At 50.0% G+C, this 18629-nt stretch overlaps 2 protein-coding genes and 1 long non-coding RNA gene across 5 annotated transcripts in view; 2 read left to right on the forward strand and 1 right to left on the reverse strand.

The window, feature by feature from the left end:
- The window catches only part of PI4KA (phosphatidylinositol 4-kinase alpha), a 113609-nt gene extending 112958 nt beyond the window's left edge, over window positions 1–651 (forward strand). The window contains exon 55 of the mRNA XM_040464665.1: window positions 193–651. Coding sequence (XP_040320599.1) covers window positions 193–244 — 52 coding nt within the window. The 3' untranslated portion in view covers window positions 245–651. The remainder of the gene's footprint in view (window positions 1–192) is intronic.
- Window positions 652–8466: 7815 nt separating this feature from the next.
- Window positions 8467–12013, reverse strand: TMEM191C (transmembrane protein 191C). 3 transcript variants are annotated; one of them, XM_040464644.1, is made up of 11 exons: window positions 11809–12013; window positions 11378–11501; window positions 11139–11189; window positions 10912–10989; window positions 10722–10778; window positions 10542–10601; window positions 10325–10389; window positions 10169–10241; window positions 9892–9932; window positions 8826–9099; window positions 8467–8586 (listed from the first exon to the last, which is right to left on the reverse strand). In XM_040464644.1, exons 1-11 carry the CDS (start codon window positions 11961–11963, stop codon window positions 8548–8550), a joined length of 1017 nt encoding a protein of 338 aa, XP_040320578.1. In that variant the 5' UTR covers window positions 11964–12013; the 3' UTR covers window positions 8467–8547. The 3 variants fall into 3 exon arrangements, with proteins under 3 accessions (XP_040320578.1, XP_040320579.1, XP_040320580.1); XM_040464645.1 differs by lacking the exon at window positions 10722–10778; XM_040464646.1 differs by lacking the exons at window positions 8467–8586; window positions 8826–9099 and adding an exon at window positions 9570–9811.
- Window positions 12014–12096: 83 nt separating this feature from the next.
- LOC121023023 (uncharacterized) lies at window positions 12097–13777 on the forward strand. Its single transcript, XR_005787215.1, has 2 exons — window positions 12097–12260; window positions 13568–13777. It is a non-coding gene; the product is annotated as an uncharacterized LOC121023023 (long non-coding RNA).
- The last annotated feature ends 4852 nt before the right edge of the window (window positions 13778–18629 follow it).

Raw genomic sequence — 18629 nt, forward strand, 5'->3', positions numbered from 1 at the left:
GGAAAGGAGTGTCCCTAGAAGAGAGGCTGGCAGGGAGGCTAGAGGGTCTGCGATTTTGCATTTGCACCTTCAGAGAGGAGAAAAGGGGCACTTCCCCAATGCAGCTCTCCAGGCAGACATGAAGGACGCAGCGGGGAGAGGGACCCAGACCCGAGACAGTCTCCTTACAGCCTCCCTCTACTCTCCTTCCAGGAGCCGGACCTATGACATGATCCAGTACTATCAGAACGACATCCCCTACTGAGGGTGGAGCTGGACCAGCTATCATGGCCGCCCCCCAACCATCCCACAATCATAGAGCTGAGAGAGCACAGCCCCACCCTGGCTGCTGTGCGTGGTCAAAGGGGGTGAACTGCTGGTGGCCCCGTCATTCCATCCATTGGAATTATTTTTATAGGACAAATAAGACAAAAGTCTACCATGCAGAGCCTGGCAATCCATTCCTTCCTAGTGTAACCCACATGTGACATGTGAGACTGAGATGACTGACAATCCTCTGGCGACACTCTCTGCATGGGTGTGAATAATTCGTTTGCACTGGACACATTCCCAACACATTCCCTAGGTACATGAAGTATTTTCTTGTGTATAAAAAATTATATTCAACTTAAGATTTAACCAATGTGAACAAAATAAAAACCAGCAAAAGTGTGGAGTGCCAGGTGTACCTTCAGCTGAGGGGTGATTCCTGGATATGCTGGGAAGGGAGCAGGGCAGTGTTCCCTCTCCCACCCGGAGTGCAGCCCACCAGGAAGCCTCTAGGGGCCCAGGTTAATGCACTTCACAACTGACTCATCACAGCACAGATGCACCAACAATCACACTGCATTTTCCTGAACTGCTCTGTTCCGGCTCCTGTTAAAGGCCACCCAACCGCCCCATCCGTGTCTCTTGCCAGCACAGGTGTGGCTCCATCTCCTGCCTCTGCTCCAGGACTCAAAAACCTTTGTGCAGCCAGCCCCCAACAGCCACCTACTCCCACCCACTGTGACCCTCTAAGCAGATAGGAAGACCCCAAACTAAAAGAAGAGGATGACACAGGGCAACTAGAAATGTCACTAAAGTTTAAACAGCATTTTTAACTTTAAGCAGATCTAGATGAAGAGAAAACCAGAGAACAATGAAATTACCAAAATAAAGCAAAAGGGGAAGCTGTGAAGAAGAAGCTCCAGTCAGCTTCCAGTGGGATTCCAGAGTTGGTGATAAACATAAATACTCAGCTTCAGGAAGCACAGTTGAGTCCTGAGCAGTATATTCAAAAAAAATATGGGGTGCCTGGTTGGCTCAGTCAATAGGTAGAGCATGCAACTCTTGATCTCAGGGTTGTGAGTTCAAGCCCTATGTTGGGTGTGGAGCCTACTTAAAAAAGAAAAAAAAAAAGTATGAAAAAGCCAATTATGTAAGTTAAAAAATTCAAAAGGGAATGCCCGGATAGATTGATTAAGCGTCCAACTCTTGATTTGGGCTCATGTCATGATCCTGACGGGCAGGGACACTGTCATGATCATGTCATGATCTCACGGTTCATGCCCCATTCCTTATGCAAAGCCTGTTCAAAAAGCAGTCTACAGGGGCACCTGGGTGGCTCAATTGGTTGAGTGTCCGACTTCGGCTCAGGTCATGATCTCATAGTCCGTGAGTTCGAGCCCTGTGTCAGACTCTGTGCTGACAGCTCAGAGCCTGGAGCCTGCTTCAGATTCTGTGTCTCCCTCCCTCTTTCTCTGCCCCTCCCCTGCTTGCGCTCTCTAAAATAAACATTTAAAATATTTTCAATAATAAAAATATAAAAAAAAAAATTTAAAAAGATACCAGAAAATAGGGTGTAATTTGGAGAAAGATCAACCAGAACATAAGGGTGGGGAGAGCATAGAAAAAGCAGGATATAAATACATTGTAAAATGGTAGAAATATATTCAAACATAGTAGAAATATTTCAAACCACACTCCTTGAAAAGACTTGTCAAATTGGCCTTAAAAAGGAAGTCAAATGCAACATACACGGTTCTGGCATTATGGCAAACTATAGATCTTGAAAAATTAGAAATGCTATTTATAATACTGGGCAGAAAATCTAAATCTGTGAGCTGACAAGAAAATAAGGTCTCTTTAGAGACTGAAAACAAATTTAAAAATCTTAACTGGTGGTGGAGGAGAGGGGGCCGAATAAATCTGTTGGTTGAGCATCTGACTCTTGATTTCAGCTCAGGTCATGACCCAGGGTGATGGGATCAAGTCCCACATCAGACTCTGTGCTGAACATGGAGCCCTCTTGGGATTCTCTCCCTCTCTCTCTTCCCCTCTTGCCTACTCTTTTTCTTTAAATAATAATAATCTTAACAGGGGTGCCTGGCTGGCTCAGTCAGTAGAACATGCGATTCTTGACCTCAGGGTTGTGAGTTCAAGCCCCACATTGGGCGTGATGCCTACTTAAAAAATAAAAGACCTAAGTTCTATAAATCAGTCTTAAGAACAATAATATCCCTGTTTTGATGACATTGGTGACTAAAGACCAACCCAAGAGCCTGATGCCTCTGAGGAGTTTATTAGGGAAATTTGGTCTACACTTGGGATAGGGTATACTAGAAATAAAGCCATGCCCCAAGGACCAGGAACTTCCTTGATGTGTTTGCAAAAAACCCATCCTGCTTATAGGTGAGCACTGGGTGCCTCTGAGATAAAGAACAAGGTACACACGTGCCTGCTGCCACCACCCCTATAAGACCTTGTGCTGGAGGCCCTAGTCAGCCCAGTCAAGCAATAAAAGGAAACAGTTTAAGAATCTGGAAAGGAAAAACAAAACTCAGAAGTGGAATTTGTGTACGTGAAAATCCAGATAATCGAGAAATATCTATAGTCAAGGTGATAGGATACAGATTCATATACAAAAGTCAAGTTGTGTGTGTATGTGTACAACGTATATCTCGCAACAAAAGAAAACCGTATCATTTAGAGTTGGATCCTAAAACATCAAATATCAGAAAATAAATCTAATGAAAGAAGAAATACTGAAAAGTACAATCGTTGAGAGAAGACCTAAACGAATAGAGTAACATAGTCATGGATTGGAAGATTCAACATCCCATAGATTATTCTCCCCAAATCGATCTGTAGTTTCACTGCAAATACCAAAATCCCAGAAAGTTTTATGGTGGAAACTGGCACATCTAAAATGTATATGGGAAGGGCGCCTGGGTGGCTCAGTTAAGCGCCCAACTCTTGATTTCAGCTCTGGTCACGATCTCAGGGTTGTGGGATTGAATCCCATGTCGGGCTCGATGCTGGGTCTGGATCCTGCTTGGGATTCTCTCTCCCCCTCTCTCTCTACCCTCCCCCTGCCCGTGCTCTCTCTCTCAAATATTTTTTAAAAATTATATGGGGGGGCGCCTGGGTGGCGCAGTCGGTTAAGCGTCTGACTTCAGCCAGGTCACCATCTCGCGGTCCGTGAGTTCGAGCCCGCGTCGGGCTCTGGGCTGATGGCTCAGAGCCTGGAGACTGTTTCCTGTTCTGTGTCTCCCTCTCTCTCTGCCCCTCCCCCGTTCATGCTCTGTCTCTCTCTGTCCCAAAAATAAACGTTGAAAAATTAAAAATAAAAATAAAAATTATATGGGAATACAAAGGTCAAAATACAGCTATTACGATCTTAAAGACCAACAAGCCTAGATATCGAGACTTATCCATAAGCTACAGTAGTTGAGACAATGTGGGGCGCCTGGGTGGCTCAGTCGGTTAAGCGTCCGACTTCAGCTCAGGTCACGATCTCACGGTCCGTGAGTTCGAGCCCTGCATCGGGCTCTGGGCTGATGGCTCAGAGCCTGGAGCCTGCTTCCGATTCTGTGTCTCCCTCTCTCTCTGCCCTCCCCCGTTCATGCTCTGTCTCTCTCTGTCTCAAAAATAAATAAACGTTAAAAATAAATAAATAAATAAATAAAGTACTTGAGACAATGTGGTTTACAATGGAAGAGAAGTCCAGGAATAGACCCACATACATAAAGACATTGCAGGGCAGTAGGGAAAGAATAGTCTTTTCAATAATGGTGTCACATCAACTGGATATCAGTATAGAAAAACAAATATAATCCTCACTGCCTGTGTCACATCAGACATAAAAATTCCAGGTGAAATGTAGAGCTGAATGTTCAAGGTAATGTTTAAGACTTTTAGGAAAAAAATACAGAAGAGAAAATACAGGCTTGATGACTTTGGGACACACAAAGATTTCTTAGAACCAAAACCAGCACTAATCATAAAAGGAAAAAAACTAATTTCAACTATCTGAAAAGGGACGACAGGGGTGCCTGGCTGGCTCAGTCGGTAGAACATGTGACTCTTGATCTTGGGGTCATGAGTTCAAATCCCACGTGGGGTGTAGAGATTATGCAAACAAATCAGCTTTTAAAAAGTATTAAAAAAAAAAAAAAGCATGCCACAAACCTGGAAAGATGTCTGCAGTACATGTATGTATTCAAAGGACTTCTATAAGAAACTACTAAAAATCAGTTAAGACACAAACTAGAAAAATGGACAGAGCTGAAGAGGCATTTCACAAAACAGATTATCCTGAGCCATTGAATAATAATAAAAGGTGTTCAGCTTAAAATGCAAGTTAAAGCCACAACGTGATACCTACTAACCCACCTGCGTGTCTGAAAAGACAATATCAGGTGTCGTGAGCATGTGGAGCAACCAGGATGCTCCAAAGCTGCTGGTGGATGTGCAAGCTGCTACAACCACTTTGGAAAACTGACGTGTCCACTAAAGCTGAGAATCTCCTACTCTATGACCCAGTAATTCCATTCCTACATAGGTACTGAACAGGTGCAAAACCTGTACACCGAAAGACACAAATAGGAATGTTCTGAGGTGCACTATTCATAACCAAAAACTGTAACTAACCAAAATGTCCTTCAACAATAAATAACTGTGGTTATTCGTGTGATAGAATAAAATGCAATAGAAATACAGGAACAGGGCAACTGTCAGTATGGACTACTCTACTCTTCTAGTATAGCAAACTAGAAAAAAGAAGAAACATCTCCAATTTGATAAAGATCATCTGAGAAAAAAACTCACAGCTAACATGTTAACGATGAAATATTCAAGACGTACCCCCCCCCACCCCAAGGTCTGGAGCAAGACACGAGTGCCCTGCCCGTTATCACCACTTCTAATAGCATTGTACTGGGGGAGAGTGTGGCCAGTGCAGTAAGGATAGTGGTTGATAGATTGGAAAGGAGGAAGAGAAACCATCCTGCTCATGCACAATAACATTGTCTATAAGGTCCTGAAGAATCTACAGAAAAGCTCAGGGAACTAAGGGGGTTCAGCAATATCGCAGTACACAAGGTCAATATACAAAGGTCAGTTGTATTTCTATATGCTACCAATGAGCAGTTGGAAAATGAAATTTTAAAAAATCTTCACCATTTTTAATAGCATTCAAAAACATAAAATACTGAGGGGCGCCTGGGTGGCTCAGTCGGTTAAGCGTCTGACTTTGGCTCAGGTCATAATCTCACAATTTGTGGGTTCGAGCCCTGCATCGGGCTCTGTGCTGACAGCTCAAAGCCTGGAGCCTGCTTCAGATCCCTCTCTCTCTCTCTCTCTCTCTCTCTCTCTCTCTCTCCACCCCTCCCCTGCTTGCACTCTCTTTCTCTTTCAAAAATAAATAAACATTTTTTAAATTTTTTTTTAATTTTTGGGGCATCTGGGTGGCTCAGTTAAGCATCTGACTTCAGCTCAGGTCATGATCTCATGGTTTGTAGTTTCGAGCCCTGCGTCAGGCTCTGTGCTGACAGCTAGGAGCCTGGAGCCTGTTTCAGATTCCATGTCTCCCTATCTTTCCCCTGTTCACTGTCTCTCAAAATAAATATTAAATTTTTTTAAAAAGTTAATTTTTTTTAATTTTTAAAACAATTTTAAAAAATTAAATATCTAGGGCTAAAAGTAAAGATGTGCGAGACCGTCACACTAAAAAAATACAGATCATTGCTGAGAGAAGTAAAAACTGGACAGAGACATCATGTTTGAAGAGTAGAAGACTGAAGTCCCTGCAAATTGATCTCTAAATTCGGTGCATTCACTTCCCAGACATTTTTATGAGAATTGACAAGCCGAGTCTAAAATTTCTACAGACGTGCAAAAGATCCTCACATCATAAACCATAGTTAAGTCTGAAATGGACTGGAGGTTGAAATGTGAACTAAGATACCATGCAAGTGGTGCCTGGCTGGCTCAATCAGAGGAGTGTCTGACTCTTGATGTTAGGGTCAAGAGTTCCAGCCCCTACGTTGATCATAGAGATTACTTGAAAAAATAATAAGAAAACTATGCAAATGTTAGACGACATGGGTAAGTTTCCTCAATAACCTAGAAGTGAGGAGAACTTTCCTAACCAAAATCCAGAATCAATACAGGCAGGTACAATGTTACAACCAGTGTATGGATAGCAAAAGAAACACCATGAACAAAGTAAAAGACAAACAGTAAAGATCTCAAAGTGAAAATGCCAACCGAGGAAGAAGAAAACCCTACAATCCTACATTTTTCAGATACGCAAATGATATGAGTAGTTTACAGAAAAAGAAAGGTAACTGGCACTTAAATATAAAAATATCCTTAACTTTGGGGTGCCTGGGTGGCTCAGTTAAACATCTGACTCTTGATCTCAGCTAAGGTCTTGGATCTCAGGGTCGTGAGTTTGAGCCCCACACAGGGCTCCTTAACCTTGATCATAAGATAAATGCATATTAAAACTGCACTGAAGTGCCATTTCTCACCTCTCAGACTGACAAAAATCCCCAGTGTGACAACAGGGGACACATCCAGTGATGGTGGGAATGGAAAGGGCAGGTCTCCAGCACTATCCTGTATGGAGCCAGCCTTGACCCACAATCCCATTTTTAGGAATCCATCTCAAAGACTATCTGGAAAAATACAGAAAAGTGTTAGCAGAAGGCTCCTCATTGAGTTATTGATGTAATATAGCAAATCATGGGAATCCACCCATGTCATTGCAGTTCAGTAAAGGACACCACTTCTCTGACATTGCTCAGAGCCAGGTGCTAAAAGAGGAGCAGAGAAGTCCATGTGTTCACCTAAGAAGGGAACAGGTTGTGACTGGGAAGAGGGAAGAGGTTGTGACTGGATATATTTCACTTAGCTAAGGGGAAAAAAGAAGAGTCCATTAAAACAATCAAATGTTTCCTCTAAGGGAATGCAGGCAAGAGGGTAGAGGGCACAGGGATAAAAGCTAGACTTCCCCAAAACATCTTCTTTCATGGATTTGATTCTGTAATTATAAACTATAAAAAATAAAGACAAATATAAATAAAAAACTTGGAAGAAAAAAATAATGCAATGCCTAAAAACTGAAAGCAAAAGAAAATCACACTCATGAAGATGGCTATTATGTTTTTAATTTTTTAAAGTTTATTTATTTAGAGAGAGAGAAAGCATGAATGCGGGAGAAGGAGAGAAACAGAATCCCAAGCAGGCTCTGAACTGTCAGCCTAGAGCCCTATGTGGGGCTCCACCTCACGTGAGATCATGACCTGAATGGAAGTTGGACCCTCAACCAACTAAGGCACGCGTTTTTCCTTATTTTTAAAACTTAAACCAATGTTGGTGAGGATGTGGAGAAATCGGAACCCTTGTGATCTGCTGGTGGAAATGTAAAGTGCAGCAGCCACTGTGGAACAGAGTAGAGCAGGTCCTCAGAAAATCAAACACAGAAGTACTAATCGAGCAATTCCACTTCTGTGTACACACCCAAAAGCAGTGAAAGCAGAGACTCAAATATTTGTTCACAGAAGCATTATTTACCACAACCACAGGGTGGAAACAACCCAAATGGCCATCGATGCATGAATCAATAAACAAAATGGTTAGCAACAAAATGTTATAATGAATGGCTAAACAAAATGTTTACACCAATTAAAAGTATTAAAGGGGGGGCACCTGGGTGGCTCAGTCCGTTAAGCGCTGGACTCGATTTCTTGCCATGATCTCAAGGTTAGTGGGTTTGAGTCTGCGTTGGGCTCTGTGCTGACAGTGTGGAGCCTGCTTGGGATTCTCTCTCTCTGCCCCTCCCCCAAGCGTGCTCTCTTTCTCTCTCTCTCTCTCTCTCTCTCTCCCCCTCTCTCTCTCAAAATAAAATTATTTTAAAAGTAAGGTATGAGAGGGACACCTGGTTGGCTGAGTTAAGCACAGGACTCTTGATTTAAGCTAACATCATCCGTAGTCTCACAGTTGGTGAGTTTGAGCCCTGTGACTGGCTGTGTGTTGACTGTGCAGAGCCTGCTTGGAATTCTCTCTCCCTCTCTCTCTCTCTCTAAAAATAGATAAATAAATTTAAAAAATTAAAAATAAATTAAAAAAAAATAAGCCATCGTTTGAGAATATCTTTACAACTCCTAGGCAAGTGTCAAACACAACCAAGCCACCCAGGCACCCCAAGAATGAACTCCATTTAGGACACAGCACGTTAAGTCTTAAATTTGATAGAATTTTATACACAGGATTACATAAACAAATTTAACTCCCAAAAGACTAAAAAAAACACCAACAAATCAATAAGAAAACGATTATTTGGGGGCGCCTGGGTGGCGCAGTCGGTTGGGCGTCCGACTTCAGCCAGGTCACGATCTCGCGGTCCGTGAGTTCGAGCCCCGCGTCGGGCTCTGGGCTGATGGCTCGGAGCCTGGAGCCTGTTTCCGATTCTGTGTCTCCCTCTCTCTCTGCCCCTCCCCCGTTCATGCTCTGTCTCTCTCTGTCCCAAAAATAAATAAACGTTGGAAAAAAAAATTTAAAAAAAATAAAACGATTATTTGGAGGCCACAGCAAAAACCTGTGTGCCGCTCCAGCAACAAGGAGATACACGGAACAATTTTACTACCAAAAAATGTAACGGGTAAAAGTAGGGCAAAATGAAACTCAAGGTTCATCATTTCCACTAAGCCGAGCATTTCACATGAGTAAAAAGACGAGTCCTCACAGACTGCAGTGGTGAGCTGCACGTGCACTGCCAGCAGGGATGGGACTCCGGAAAGCGGGGCAACCACAGGAGAGGAATGCCCGGACCCGCACCGAGAAGAACCGACCCTGAAAAAAACAAGAGGTACTGTGGGGAACTAAATCACCCCCAAGCAGCCGGGCCAGAGGAACCACGGATCTCCACGGAGAGGACTTGACCGGCCTGCTCCCCCAACCCCCAGGCTCACTAGCAGGGAAAAAGCAAGTTTAGCAAAAGATACTGGCCAACTTCCGAGTTGGCTCAGGCGTGGCAGCAGGGGCTGTAGGAAAGGGGACCCCTCCCGGGAGCTCCTTGGTGCGAGCCAGCCCAAGGCGCCGGTGTCAGACGAGGACGCACCCAGCTCACTCCCGAGTCGCGGGCTCCGCGGAGAGGCGCCCGGGACAGCCTCTGCAAACTTAAGCACCGCCTGGAAGGCCCAGCACCCTCTGAGCCGGAGGTGCCAGGGCCGCTGGGCCGAACGACACATTACACCCCCCCACCCCAGGAGTCTCCCCTCGGCCTCCCCCCAGGCGCCCAGAAACCACACAGGAGACAGAAGTGCTTAGTGCTTGTGGCCACGGCCGGCATGATACGCGTTAGGCGGGCAGCAGGCCGCGCGCGCGCAGTTGGAGCAGCGGGGACAGAGTGTAGCGCAAACCGCGGAAGGCTGCGTCCAAGTCGAAGCGCGGGAGCCCCCCGCGAAGGGCGGAGGGGTTCACCAGCATCAGGCAGAGCATAGGCAGCGCCAGGAAACCAAGCGGGAGCAACAGCAGCGTCTGCAGCGCGCCCAGAGCCCACAGCCTGCGGACCCAAGGACGGACGGACAGACGGGCAGTGGCTGGCAAGACGCCCAGCGCGCCCGCCGCCTGCCACTGGCTCACCTGAGGCCCGCTCCGCAGGTGCCGCCGAAAAGCCGCCTCTCCTACGGAAAGACGGAGCAGCGTCTAGCTCAGCGCCGGAGCGGAGGGCGCCGCGAGGTCCGAGTCTCTCAAGGAGCGGGAGGGAATCGTAGGGGACCAGTCTCCCGCAGGGCGGGTACGGGGGTTGCGATTCCGTCGGGGGGCGGGCCCTCGAGGGCAGGTGGGACCCCGTGGGTGTGGGTATCTCCCACGTGTTGGGTCCCGACTCCAGCGCGCCCCGCCCAGGGCCCGCGCTCACACAGTCAGCCTTGGCCACCTCTTCCATGAGCGAGCCCGCGCAGTCCTGCATCCGTCGAGGCTGGAAGTCGCACCTGCCGGGAAGGGCATCGAGGTGGACGATTTGCCTCGGTTCCACAGCCACCCCACCTTACCCCCACAGTCCTGAACCCCTTACAGTTCCGGGCCGCCCCTCGAGGCGTCCAGCGTAGCCGCCGCCTCCATCACCTTTCCCTGCAGCTCCTGGACGGGGAGGGAGTAAGGCCCCAGGACTCGCAGAGGAGATCTGGGGGTGGGGTGGGGCGGGGAGAGAGAGGAGCAGCTCTGGGGGTGGAGGAGTGGGAGCCACAGTGGAGTCGGAGGTGAGCTGCTCTTGGGACTGAGGGCGGTCGTACCTGCAGGACTCCGCTCTGCTCCTGAAAGCTGGCCCAAGCCTCCTCCGTCCGCTGCACGCCCTGGGATGTGGGGGGCCCTGATGAGACTTGGGATAATAACCCCTCTCCATCCTGCACCTGCCCAGGCTCCACCCACACTCGAAACCGACACTCTCCCTCAAACCCCAGCTTCGCTCGCACCTGCCGCAGGCCCTCGGCCTGCTTGGCGTGCTTGGCCTCCACCATCTCCAGTTGTTTCTTCCGACGGATCCAAGGAATGTCAGGAGCCCAGCACTCCCGGAACCCCACCCACGCGTCCGCTTGGCCCACCCCCGCCCCTCAAGGAGCTGCTCGCACCGCCGCTCCGGCATTGGGGGCCCCACCCAAACACCTGCAAAGCCATCAGTTGGGTCCCGAGTTGCTGTTCTGCGCGCTGTTGACTCAGTTGTTCCCCTCCGTAGTAGAAGAGCTAGGGATGGGTCTTGTGAGGACGGGGTTTGCGGGGCTTCAAGGGGCAGGGGATGTCCTTAAAGGCCGGGACAGGGTAAAAACCGGGGCGAGGACTACAACGGGACTTCCTAGGGGAAGCTAGAGACCAAGGCCGCCTCCTGACTGTACCTGACTTGACAGCTCCTCCCACTGCTCCTGCAGCTGCCGGTTGTGTTGCTCCTGTGGATAGGGTTGAGGGGGGCAGTCTGGGCCTCTCAGAGACCCCAGGCTCCGCTGCTGGCCCTACCTCAGTCGGGGCGGGGTCCCAGCATCGGAACGGCCCCACACTGGGTCCCGACCCTGCCCGGGTCCTATTTAGGGCCCCGCCCTCTCCGCAGGCATAGCCCCAGTCGAGGCCCAGGCCCCACCAAGTCTTGCTTATGCTGCTCCGCCGCTTCCAGCAGCGCGCGCGCGCGCTCCGCGCGCTCCCGCGCCGCCTCGCGCGCCTCGCCTCTCTGGGCCCGAGCCGCCTGGCTTCGCTTCCGCTGTAGGCTGCAGAGGGGAAACTGAGGCGGTGCCACCGAGGGAGGCGGCGGGTGTTCAGACTCCCGCAACCGCCGGGAAAGGCCAGTTACTAGTGAGGCCGAGGAAGCCCGCGCCGGGTCGCTGCACCCTCCCCTTCGTGGGTCCCCTGAGTAGATCTTCCAGGTCCCGCCGGCTTAGAGCGGAGGTTCGGGCCCTGCGGGGAGGCGTAACCGACGGGCCGGCCAGCCGCTCTGCCCAGGCCTGGGTGCCACCACCCGTAGTACTGACCCTCGCGCGCCCGCCTCGTCCCCATTGAGCCTCGCTTCCCGCGCACCTGCGCTCACGCTCCCGCAGGTCCTGCAGGCGCCCGGTGAGGCTCTCGCTCTCGGCCTCAAGCCCCCGCACTAGCTCCTCCAGCTCCTGCTTCCGTAGTCGCCCGTCGCGGTTGTCCTTCTGCAGCTGCAGCAGCAGCTCTTGTGACTCGGCCATGGTTTAGGGGCTCTGCCCCGCCGCCGCCGCCGCTGCTCGCCTAGGGAATCCGGCACGCGACCGGCGTCACAATGGGCGACAGGGGGCGCCCGAGCACAACGCCCCCCACGCCCCCACCCCCGCCCCGCCCAGAGCCGCGGTAGACGAGGGTCAGGCAGGATCACGCTTCGTCCCTCACGCAAAAAATGTTATGCAAGAGCCAAGATCAGATCAGTAAGGTTAATAAAATACTAATACCTAATGCAGAATAATGGAGACAACATTGGTTCCCCAATTGAAGATGGAACTTGCAAACTGGTCAGTTTTTCCTGTGGAAAAGACTTGGAAATACATATCAGGATCCATCAGATCTTTTGACCCAATTATTCCACTCCTGAAAATTTGGGGAATAATTAAAAAAGAAAAAACACTAGGCATTAAATGGTTCATTAAAGGCTTTACAGTAATCACAAAAAGGAAACTTGTAATCATTAATGTTCTGTTTAAAAATTAGGTGGCATGTCTAGAGATATCTCATCTAGTGAAAAAATATGACTTAGGACTTATGCTAAAATAACTATGATTACCAGGTAAATGGGCAAGATCTTTAAAAGAAGAAGGAGATGTTCTTAAAAGGAAGAAGGTTGAAGTTCCAACTCTTGATTTTGGGCTCAGGTCGTGATCCCAGGGTCATGGGGTAGAGGCCTGCGTTGGGCTCCACGCCGAGTGTGGAGCCTACTTGGGATTCTCTCTCTCTCCTTTTGCCCCTCTCTCCTGCTCGTTTGTGCTCTAACATAAAATTAAAACAAATATTTTTAGGGGCGCCTGGGTGGCTCAGTCGGTTGAGCATCTGACTTCAGCTCAGGTCATGATGTCACAGCTTGTGAGTTCGAGCTCCGCATAGGGCTCTATGCTGACAGCTCGGAGCCTGGAGCCTGATTCAATTCTGTGTCTCCCTCTCTCTCTGCCCCTAACTCACTCGCATCCTGTCTCTGTCCCTCTCAAAAATAAACAAACATTAAAAAAAATTTTTTTTAACTTTTAAAAATGTAAAAGAATACAAAATCAAAAGTTCTTTTGCATGGCGTACAAAGTCTCAGGACAGGTGCTGGAGAAGAGAGCCGAGTCTCAGGTGCTGTTCGAAGATGGGCACCTGGCCACCAGTTCTGACCAGTGCCAACCTGCCCTATAGCTCGCTTGCCAGGAAAGGCGTCCAGGACTCTCCTGAAGCCAGGCTCATTCAGGGGGAGGGGAATGGCCCATGATCCCAAGGACTCACCCAAGGGAAGCAGGTCTTGGCTTCCTGGTTAAAGCCCCTTCCCTGCACCGGGTTCCCTCATCTCCGGCCCCTCTCACTACAGCTGTTCCTCTTCCATCCCCTCTCTCCCTCGGAGATGTCACACAGTGTCCTGCAGTTGAGCCCTCCCCATGTGGTGATGCCCATTTGCCACCCTGAGGGGTGACCCCCTCCCCATGCACCCTCACCAGGAGGTTCACCACCAACACTGCCCCCATGGCCCCCCCAGGTAGTCCTGCCCCCTCTCCTCCAGCTGTTGTCCTAGAAACCTTGATGTTCTTGATGTCCTAGAAACCTGATTCATTGACCTCTCTCACCCTCCCTCCAGCCTATCCCCAAATCCTGGGGCCTGCTGCATGGCAAATTACTGCCCTGTCCATCCACTTCCACTGTGAGGGGAGAAGCCACCTACCTCATCAGTGCTGTTATGAAGAATAAAGAAGCTGATGTTTGCAAAGCCCTTAGAACACATCTGGCACTAGTAAGTGACACAGAAACCCTTGTTAAATAAGTTTAAATAAAAAACAAGTTTCCAATTTCTGACCTCTTTTAAACATGTTCAATGCTATTCCTCCAGGCCGGATCATTCCAAAACTTCCTAAGTAGTCAGCCTGCTCCCACCTCATCTACCCACAGCAACCAGAGGTCAACTGCTCCCCCCCTGCCTCCAACACGCGCATACACACACACTCTCAGCTCTCTGGCAGCTTCCCACAAGTCCATGCCCTCATGGTGTTCAGCCTAGCCTGTTCTTCCAGGCAACCGGCCTCAGAGCCCAGGAATCTGTCCCCTACTGCTCCTTAGACTCACCTACCTACCACAGGGCCTTTGCACCTGCTCTTCCCCTTGCCCAGCCCTTTCCTCATGTCCTTCAACCCTCCCCGCAATTCCAGCTTCTTAAGAAAGCCTTTCTTGGCGACCCCACCCCAAATCACAACCTCCTACGGCACTTTTCCTGTGTCTACCCAGCATGGGTACCCACCTACAATCTGTACTGTGTCCTGCACTGGAATAGGAGCACAGCTAGGACAGGGCCTGGCACACAGAGTTGTTGAATGGGCATGTGGACAGGCCGTCTCCAGTGCAGAGATGTGGCATCTTGTCCAAGAGCATAGGCCACAAACCAGCCATGACCCTGAAGAGCTGTGGCCCCAAACCACGTCCTTCCTCTGAACCCACAGCCTGCCCCTTGCTCATTTGCCAAAACCTGCCACACCCCTAGGCCTGCCTCTGCTTCCCTGAAAGGACACCCCTGGACCCTGGTGCCCCTGCCATTTTCCCGACCTGGCTGGGTCAGCTGCCTGGCACTGCAGCAGAGCAATAGCCCCAGCAGTACCTTGTGTCTCCTACCAAAGGACAGAGGCTGGTGAGCAGCTGCCTCCCTTGAGCTGCTCTTGAATGCTGCCGTCTGTGTTCCCCTAAGTGGACAGGCTATGTAGGGACATGGGAAGATGAGATCCCAGGGGTTTTGCTGACAGTCCACTGGCATGAGGCAAGAAAGGGGACTGAAGACAGCGACGTTCACCTCCAGAGGCACGCAGCCTGGAGACTCCCACTGCAGGCCTGCCTGGGGTTCTGGGAACTCACCAACCAGGCTCCTGGTGCCTCCTGTCACTCCAAGATGGAAGCCACCACTTCTCCCTCACCCCCTCCATGGCTACCGCAGGCCCCTTGTGGCCACAACCAACTGTTCCACACACCTCTGCAGTAGCCTGTGGCCAAGGCGACAGTGCAATATGGACATGCGACAAGAAAGCTTGATGAGGAAGGTGGGGTGAGGGCAGGGAAGGCAGCCACCAAAGGGCCCCAGGACGGAGCCTCACCAGCTCCCCAGGTGGCCTGCTGTGGATGAGATGCCTTCACTGCAGGACATAGGGGCCCAGCAGGTGCCTGCTGAGGGCAGAGAGGATCTGAGTGAGCAAGGGCCTGGGCGCTGGGCTTACTGCCCACAGAAGGAAAGGCAGACACTGAGGCCAGGAGGCCAAGCTTGCAGAGCCTGTGGTGTGGACAGAGGGCTGCCTGGCACCTTTGCGGCCACCTAAAGCTGCACATGGCACACCTCTGTTATGGGTTGAGTTATGTCCCCCAGAATCCCTAAGCTTGGAAGACCCAGCACCTCAGAATGTGACTGTATTTGGAGATGGAGGTCTTTAGAGGGGTAATTAGGTTAACATGAGGCTGTTAGGGTGTCCCCTAAGCCAATCTGACTGGGATCCTTATAAGAGGAAACGTGGACACAGACACTCACAGAGGGAGGACAGCCATCTACAAGCCGAGGAGAGAGGCCCCAGGAGAAACCAACTCCGTTGAGACATGGATTCAGGCCTCCAGCCTCCAGGACCATGAGAAATTACTGTTCAGCTCTGGTTTCTGTGGTGCTCTGTTATGACAACCTGAGCATGTGCATACACCCCTTTCCCTCTCCTGAGGATGGGCCAGGCCCACCGGTGGACAGAATGCTGGGGGTGGCCCCCCAAGCGCAGGGCCCACTTGGGGAGGCAATGGCAATGGTGGGAAGGTACACATTGCCGCAACACCCTGGGATCAGCCCAACTGTTTGATTTGGCTTTGGAGGTCCTTCCCCGCCTGGCTAGAGTCTGGGTGCCACCCTCCCCCACCACACACATCTCTCTGGCCACAAGAAAATTGCTTCAGTTCCAAAAATACACCAACTCCTCCTCCTGGCCTTCGTATATACTGTTGTGTCTGCCTGGGACACTCCCCCTAGCCCCCCACTGCCATTGCTTCTGGTTGCAGTCCCCTTCCAAGTGGCCTGACCCTCTCGAGAGCTACACAAGCCTCCTGTGGACACCGTCCCCCTCCCTTGTGAGTTCTGGGACGTGTTTCATCTCAGGTGATCCAGGGGCAGTACTACCATTTACCCCCAGGGTTGAGTTAACGCAAGAGCTAGTGCTGCTGAGCACTTGGTACAGTGCTGGCTATGGAGGACTCGGGTTAGCATTAGTTTTTATCTGCCTGTCGCCTTCACATGACTCAAGGATCCAAGAGGACAGGGGCCATGTCCATGCACCATCAATGAACCCAGGACTCTGGGCCCAACACACAGTCTACTGTCCTGGGCTCCTCAGATGTCACATGGATGCACACCGACCTGACAGAGAGAAGCCAATGGTGACATTCCGTTGGTGCCGGCCCTGATCTCACACCAGGGATGCCTGCAGGTGGCAACCAGCTTTGTCGCCTGTGGCCAGAAAGAAGGGCTGAACATGAAATAGGTCAACACCAAGACTGTTTGTTGACATTTCCTAAACTCACTGGTCAGTGGCATTAGCAGAGACCAGTGCAGTGGGGAGGGGAGCTGCTTGCTCTCCTCCCAGAAGGCCAAGTGCCCAGGACAGGGGGTTCTTTATGGCTGGGCAGTAACTGGTAAGACTTCCAGCATCCCTGCCTCCTACACTGCCTGATGCTGAGGAAGACAGCCTGGGCCCCGAGGGTGGGTCAGCCTCCGATGCCAAGGCCTGCCCAGCTTGCCTTTCCCAAGAATCAGACCTTTCCTCTCTGCCTATCTGGTTTCTACAGCATAGAGGCCATCTTTCAGCTTGTTGTAGGCAGAGGACAATCTGGGGCACGTGGCTACCTGTTCTCCCAGGGAGCCTGTGCTGACCACACTCCTCCAGCCAGCTGCTAGGTGACTGCCCTCCTTAGCGTGAGGTTTGTGCAGCTTCCAGGTTTAGGAAGGGTCCCCCACTGCCTCCCAGCAGGCTCCTTCCTCTTCAAGGCCCAGGGCTGTAGGAGGGCAGAGGCCAGCCTGTGCCAAGGGGGTGGTCAGAGCAGATTTGGTGCCAGGCCACTTTAGTGTAGGTCTCACACGTTCTCGTTCAGAGTGGATGTGCATATTACCTGTAGAGGACATGCAGAAGCACAGGTGGCACTTTGGAATCACCAACAGTAACATTTCACAGCACACCTGAGACTCTAATGACACACCCTGGCTTTTACCAGGTTTGAAGAATGAACCATTCAAAAGTTTCCTGTACATTTGGTGTGCAACTTAGCAAATGCTCTCGTAGAAGGTCTTGTGGGAAACATTTCTTGAAATATTTAGCATCCAGGATACTTCCTCATGCACGAAAGTGGAAACAGCCTCTAGTTCACTCTTCCTGACCTTTTCCCCTCCCTCTTGTTTAGGCACACAGAGCCAACTAGCATGCTCAGTCACATCTTCTGGCCTAATGGCAACAGAGTAGTTTTTCCTCCCTCTTTGTTCCTTTTTTCGGCTCATTCTCGACTACATAGAATTCCTTTACTGCCATCTACCTCAAATGGCTTTTGAAAAGAGGCATGTTTTAAAGCAAACACTCCAGGGGCTCCTGGGTGGTTCAGTCAGTTAAGCGTCCGATTCAGCTCAGGTCATGATCTCGCAGTCTGTGGGTTCGAGCCCTGTGTCAGGCTCTGTGCTGATAGCTCGGAGCCTGGAGCCTGCTTCGGATCCTGTGTCTCCCTCTCTCTCTGCCCCTCCCATGCTCATGCTCTGTCTCTGTCTCTTAAAAATAAATAAAAGTAGGGGGCGCCTGGGTGGCGCAGTCGGTTAAGCGTCCGACTTCAGCCAGGTCACGATCTCACGGTCCGTGAGTTCGAGCCCCGCGTCAGGCTCTGGGCTGATGGCTCGGAGCCTGGAGCCTGTTTCCGATTCTGTGTCTCCCTCTCTCTCTGCCCCTCCCCCGTTCATGCTCTGTCTCTCTCTGTCCCAAAAATAAATAAAAAACGTTGAAAAAAAATTAAAAAAATAAATAAATAAAAGTAAAAAATAAAAAAGTTTAAAAACATGTTTTAAAAAAATAATAAACCAAACACTTTATGGAAGGGAACAGTGGTACCTACAGCTCAGAACCTGTCTTTGATCTCTAACCATGGAACGACTCCCCAGCCTGGCCCTGACTTAGAGTCTGCCTGCAATAGAGTATTTCGTCTCACCTTTCACCATTCTCTAGAATGTTCTTCAAGCCCCTAGCGCTAAGAATCTCCAGTTTGGCAGAAGGCTCTGTCAGAAGTGCCACTGCCAGCTCAGTGTCTCATCTCCCTCCATTCCACACATCTTAGGTAACTATTGGATTGATTCCAAGATGCTTTTTCGGGTTTCATTTTTTTAAATGTTTATTTATTTTTGAGAGAGAGACAGAATCTGAGGCAGGCTCCAGGCTCTTAGCTGTCAGCACAGAGTCTGATACGGGGCTTGAACTCATGGACCATGAGATCATGACGTCAGCTGAAGTCGGATGCTCAAATGACTGAGCCACCCAGGCACCCCTAGGGTCTCATTCTTGAATATCAGAGCCTGCTAAGGTCACCCAACATTTGAAGAAAGCCTTTAAAATTACATTTTTTAAGTATAAAAACTAACCTAAAGTGGCAATCTAAAAAGGAACTAG

Source organism: Herpailurus yagouaroundi, unplaced genomic scaffold, assembly GCF_014898765.1.
Source record: "Herpailurus yagouaroundi ecotype Mexico unplaced genomic scaffold, PumYag 490, whole genome shotgun sequence".
NCBI classification, from domain to species: domain Eukaryota; kingdom Metazoa; phylum Chordata; class Mammalia; order Carnivora; family Felidae; genus Herpailurus; species Herpailurus yagouaroundi.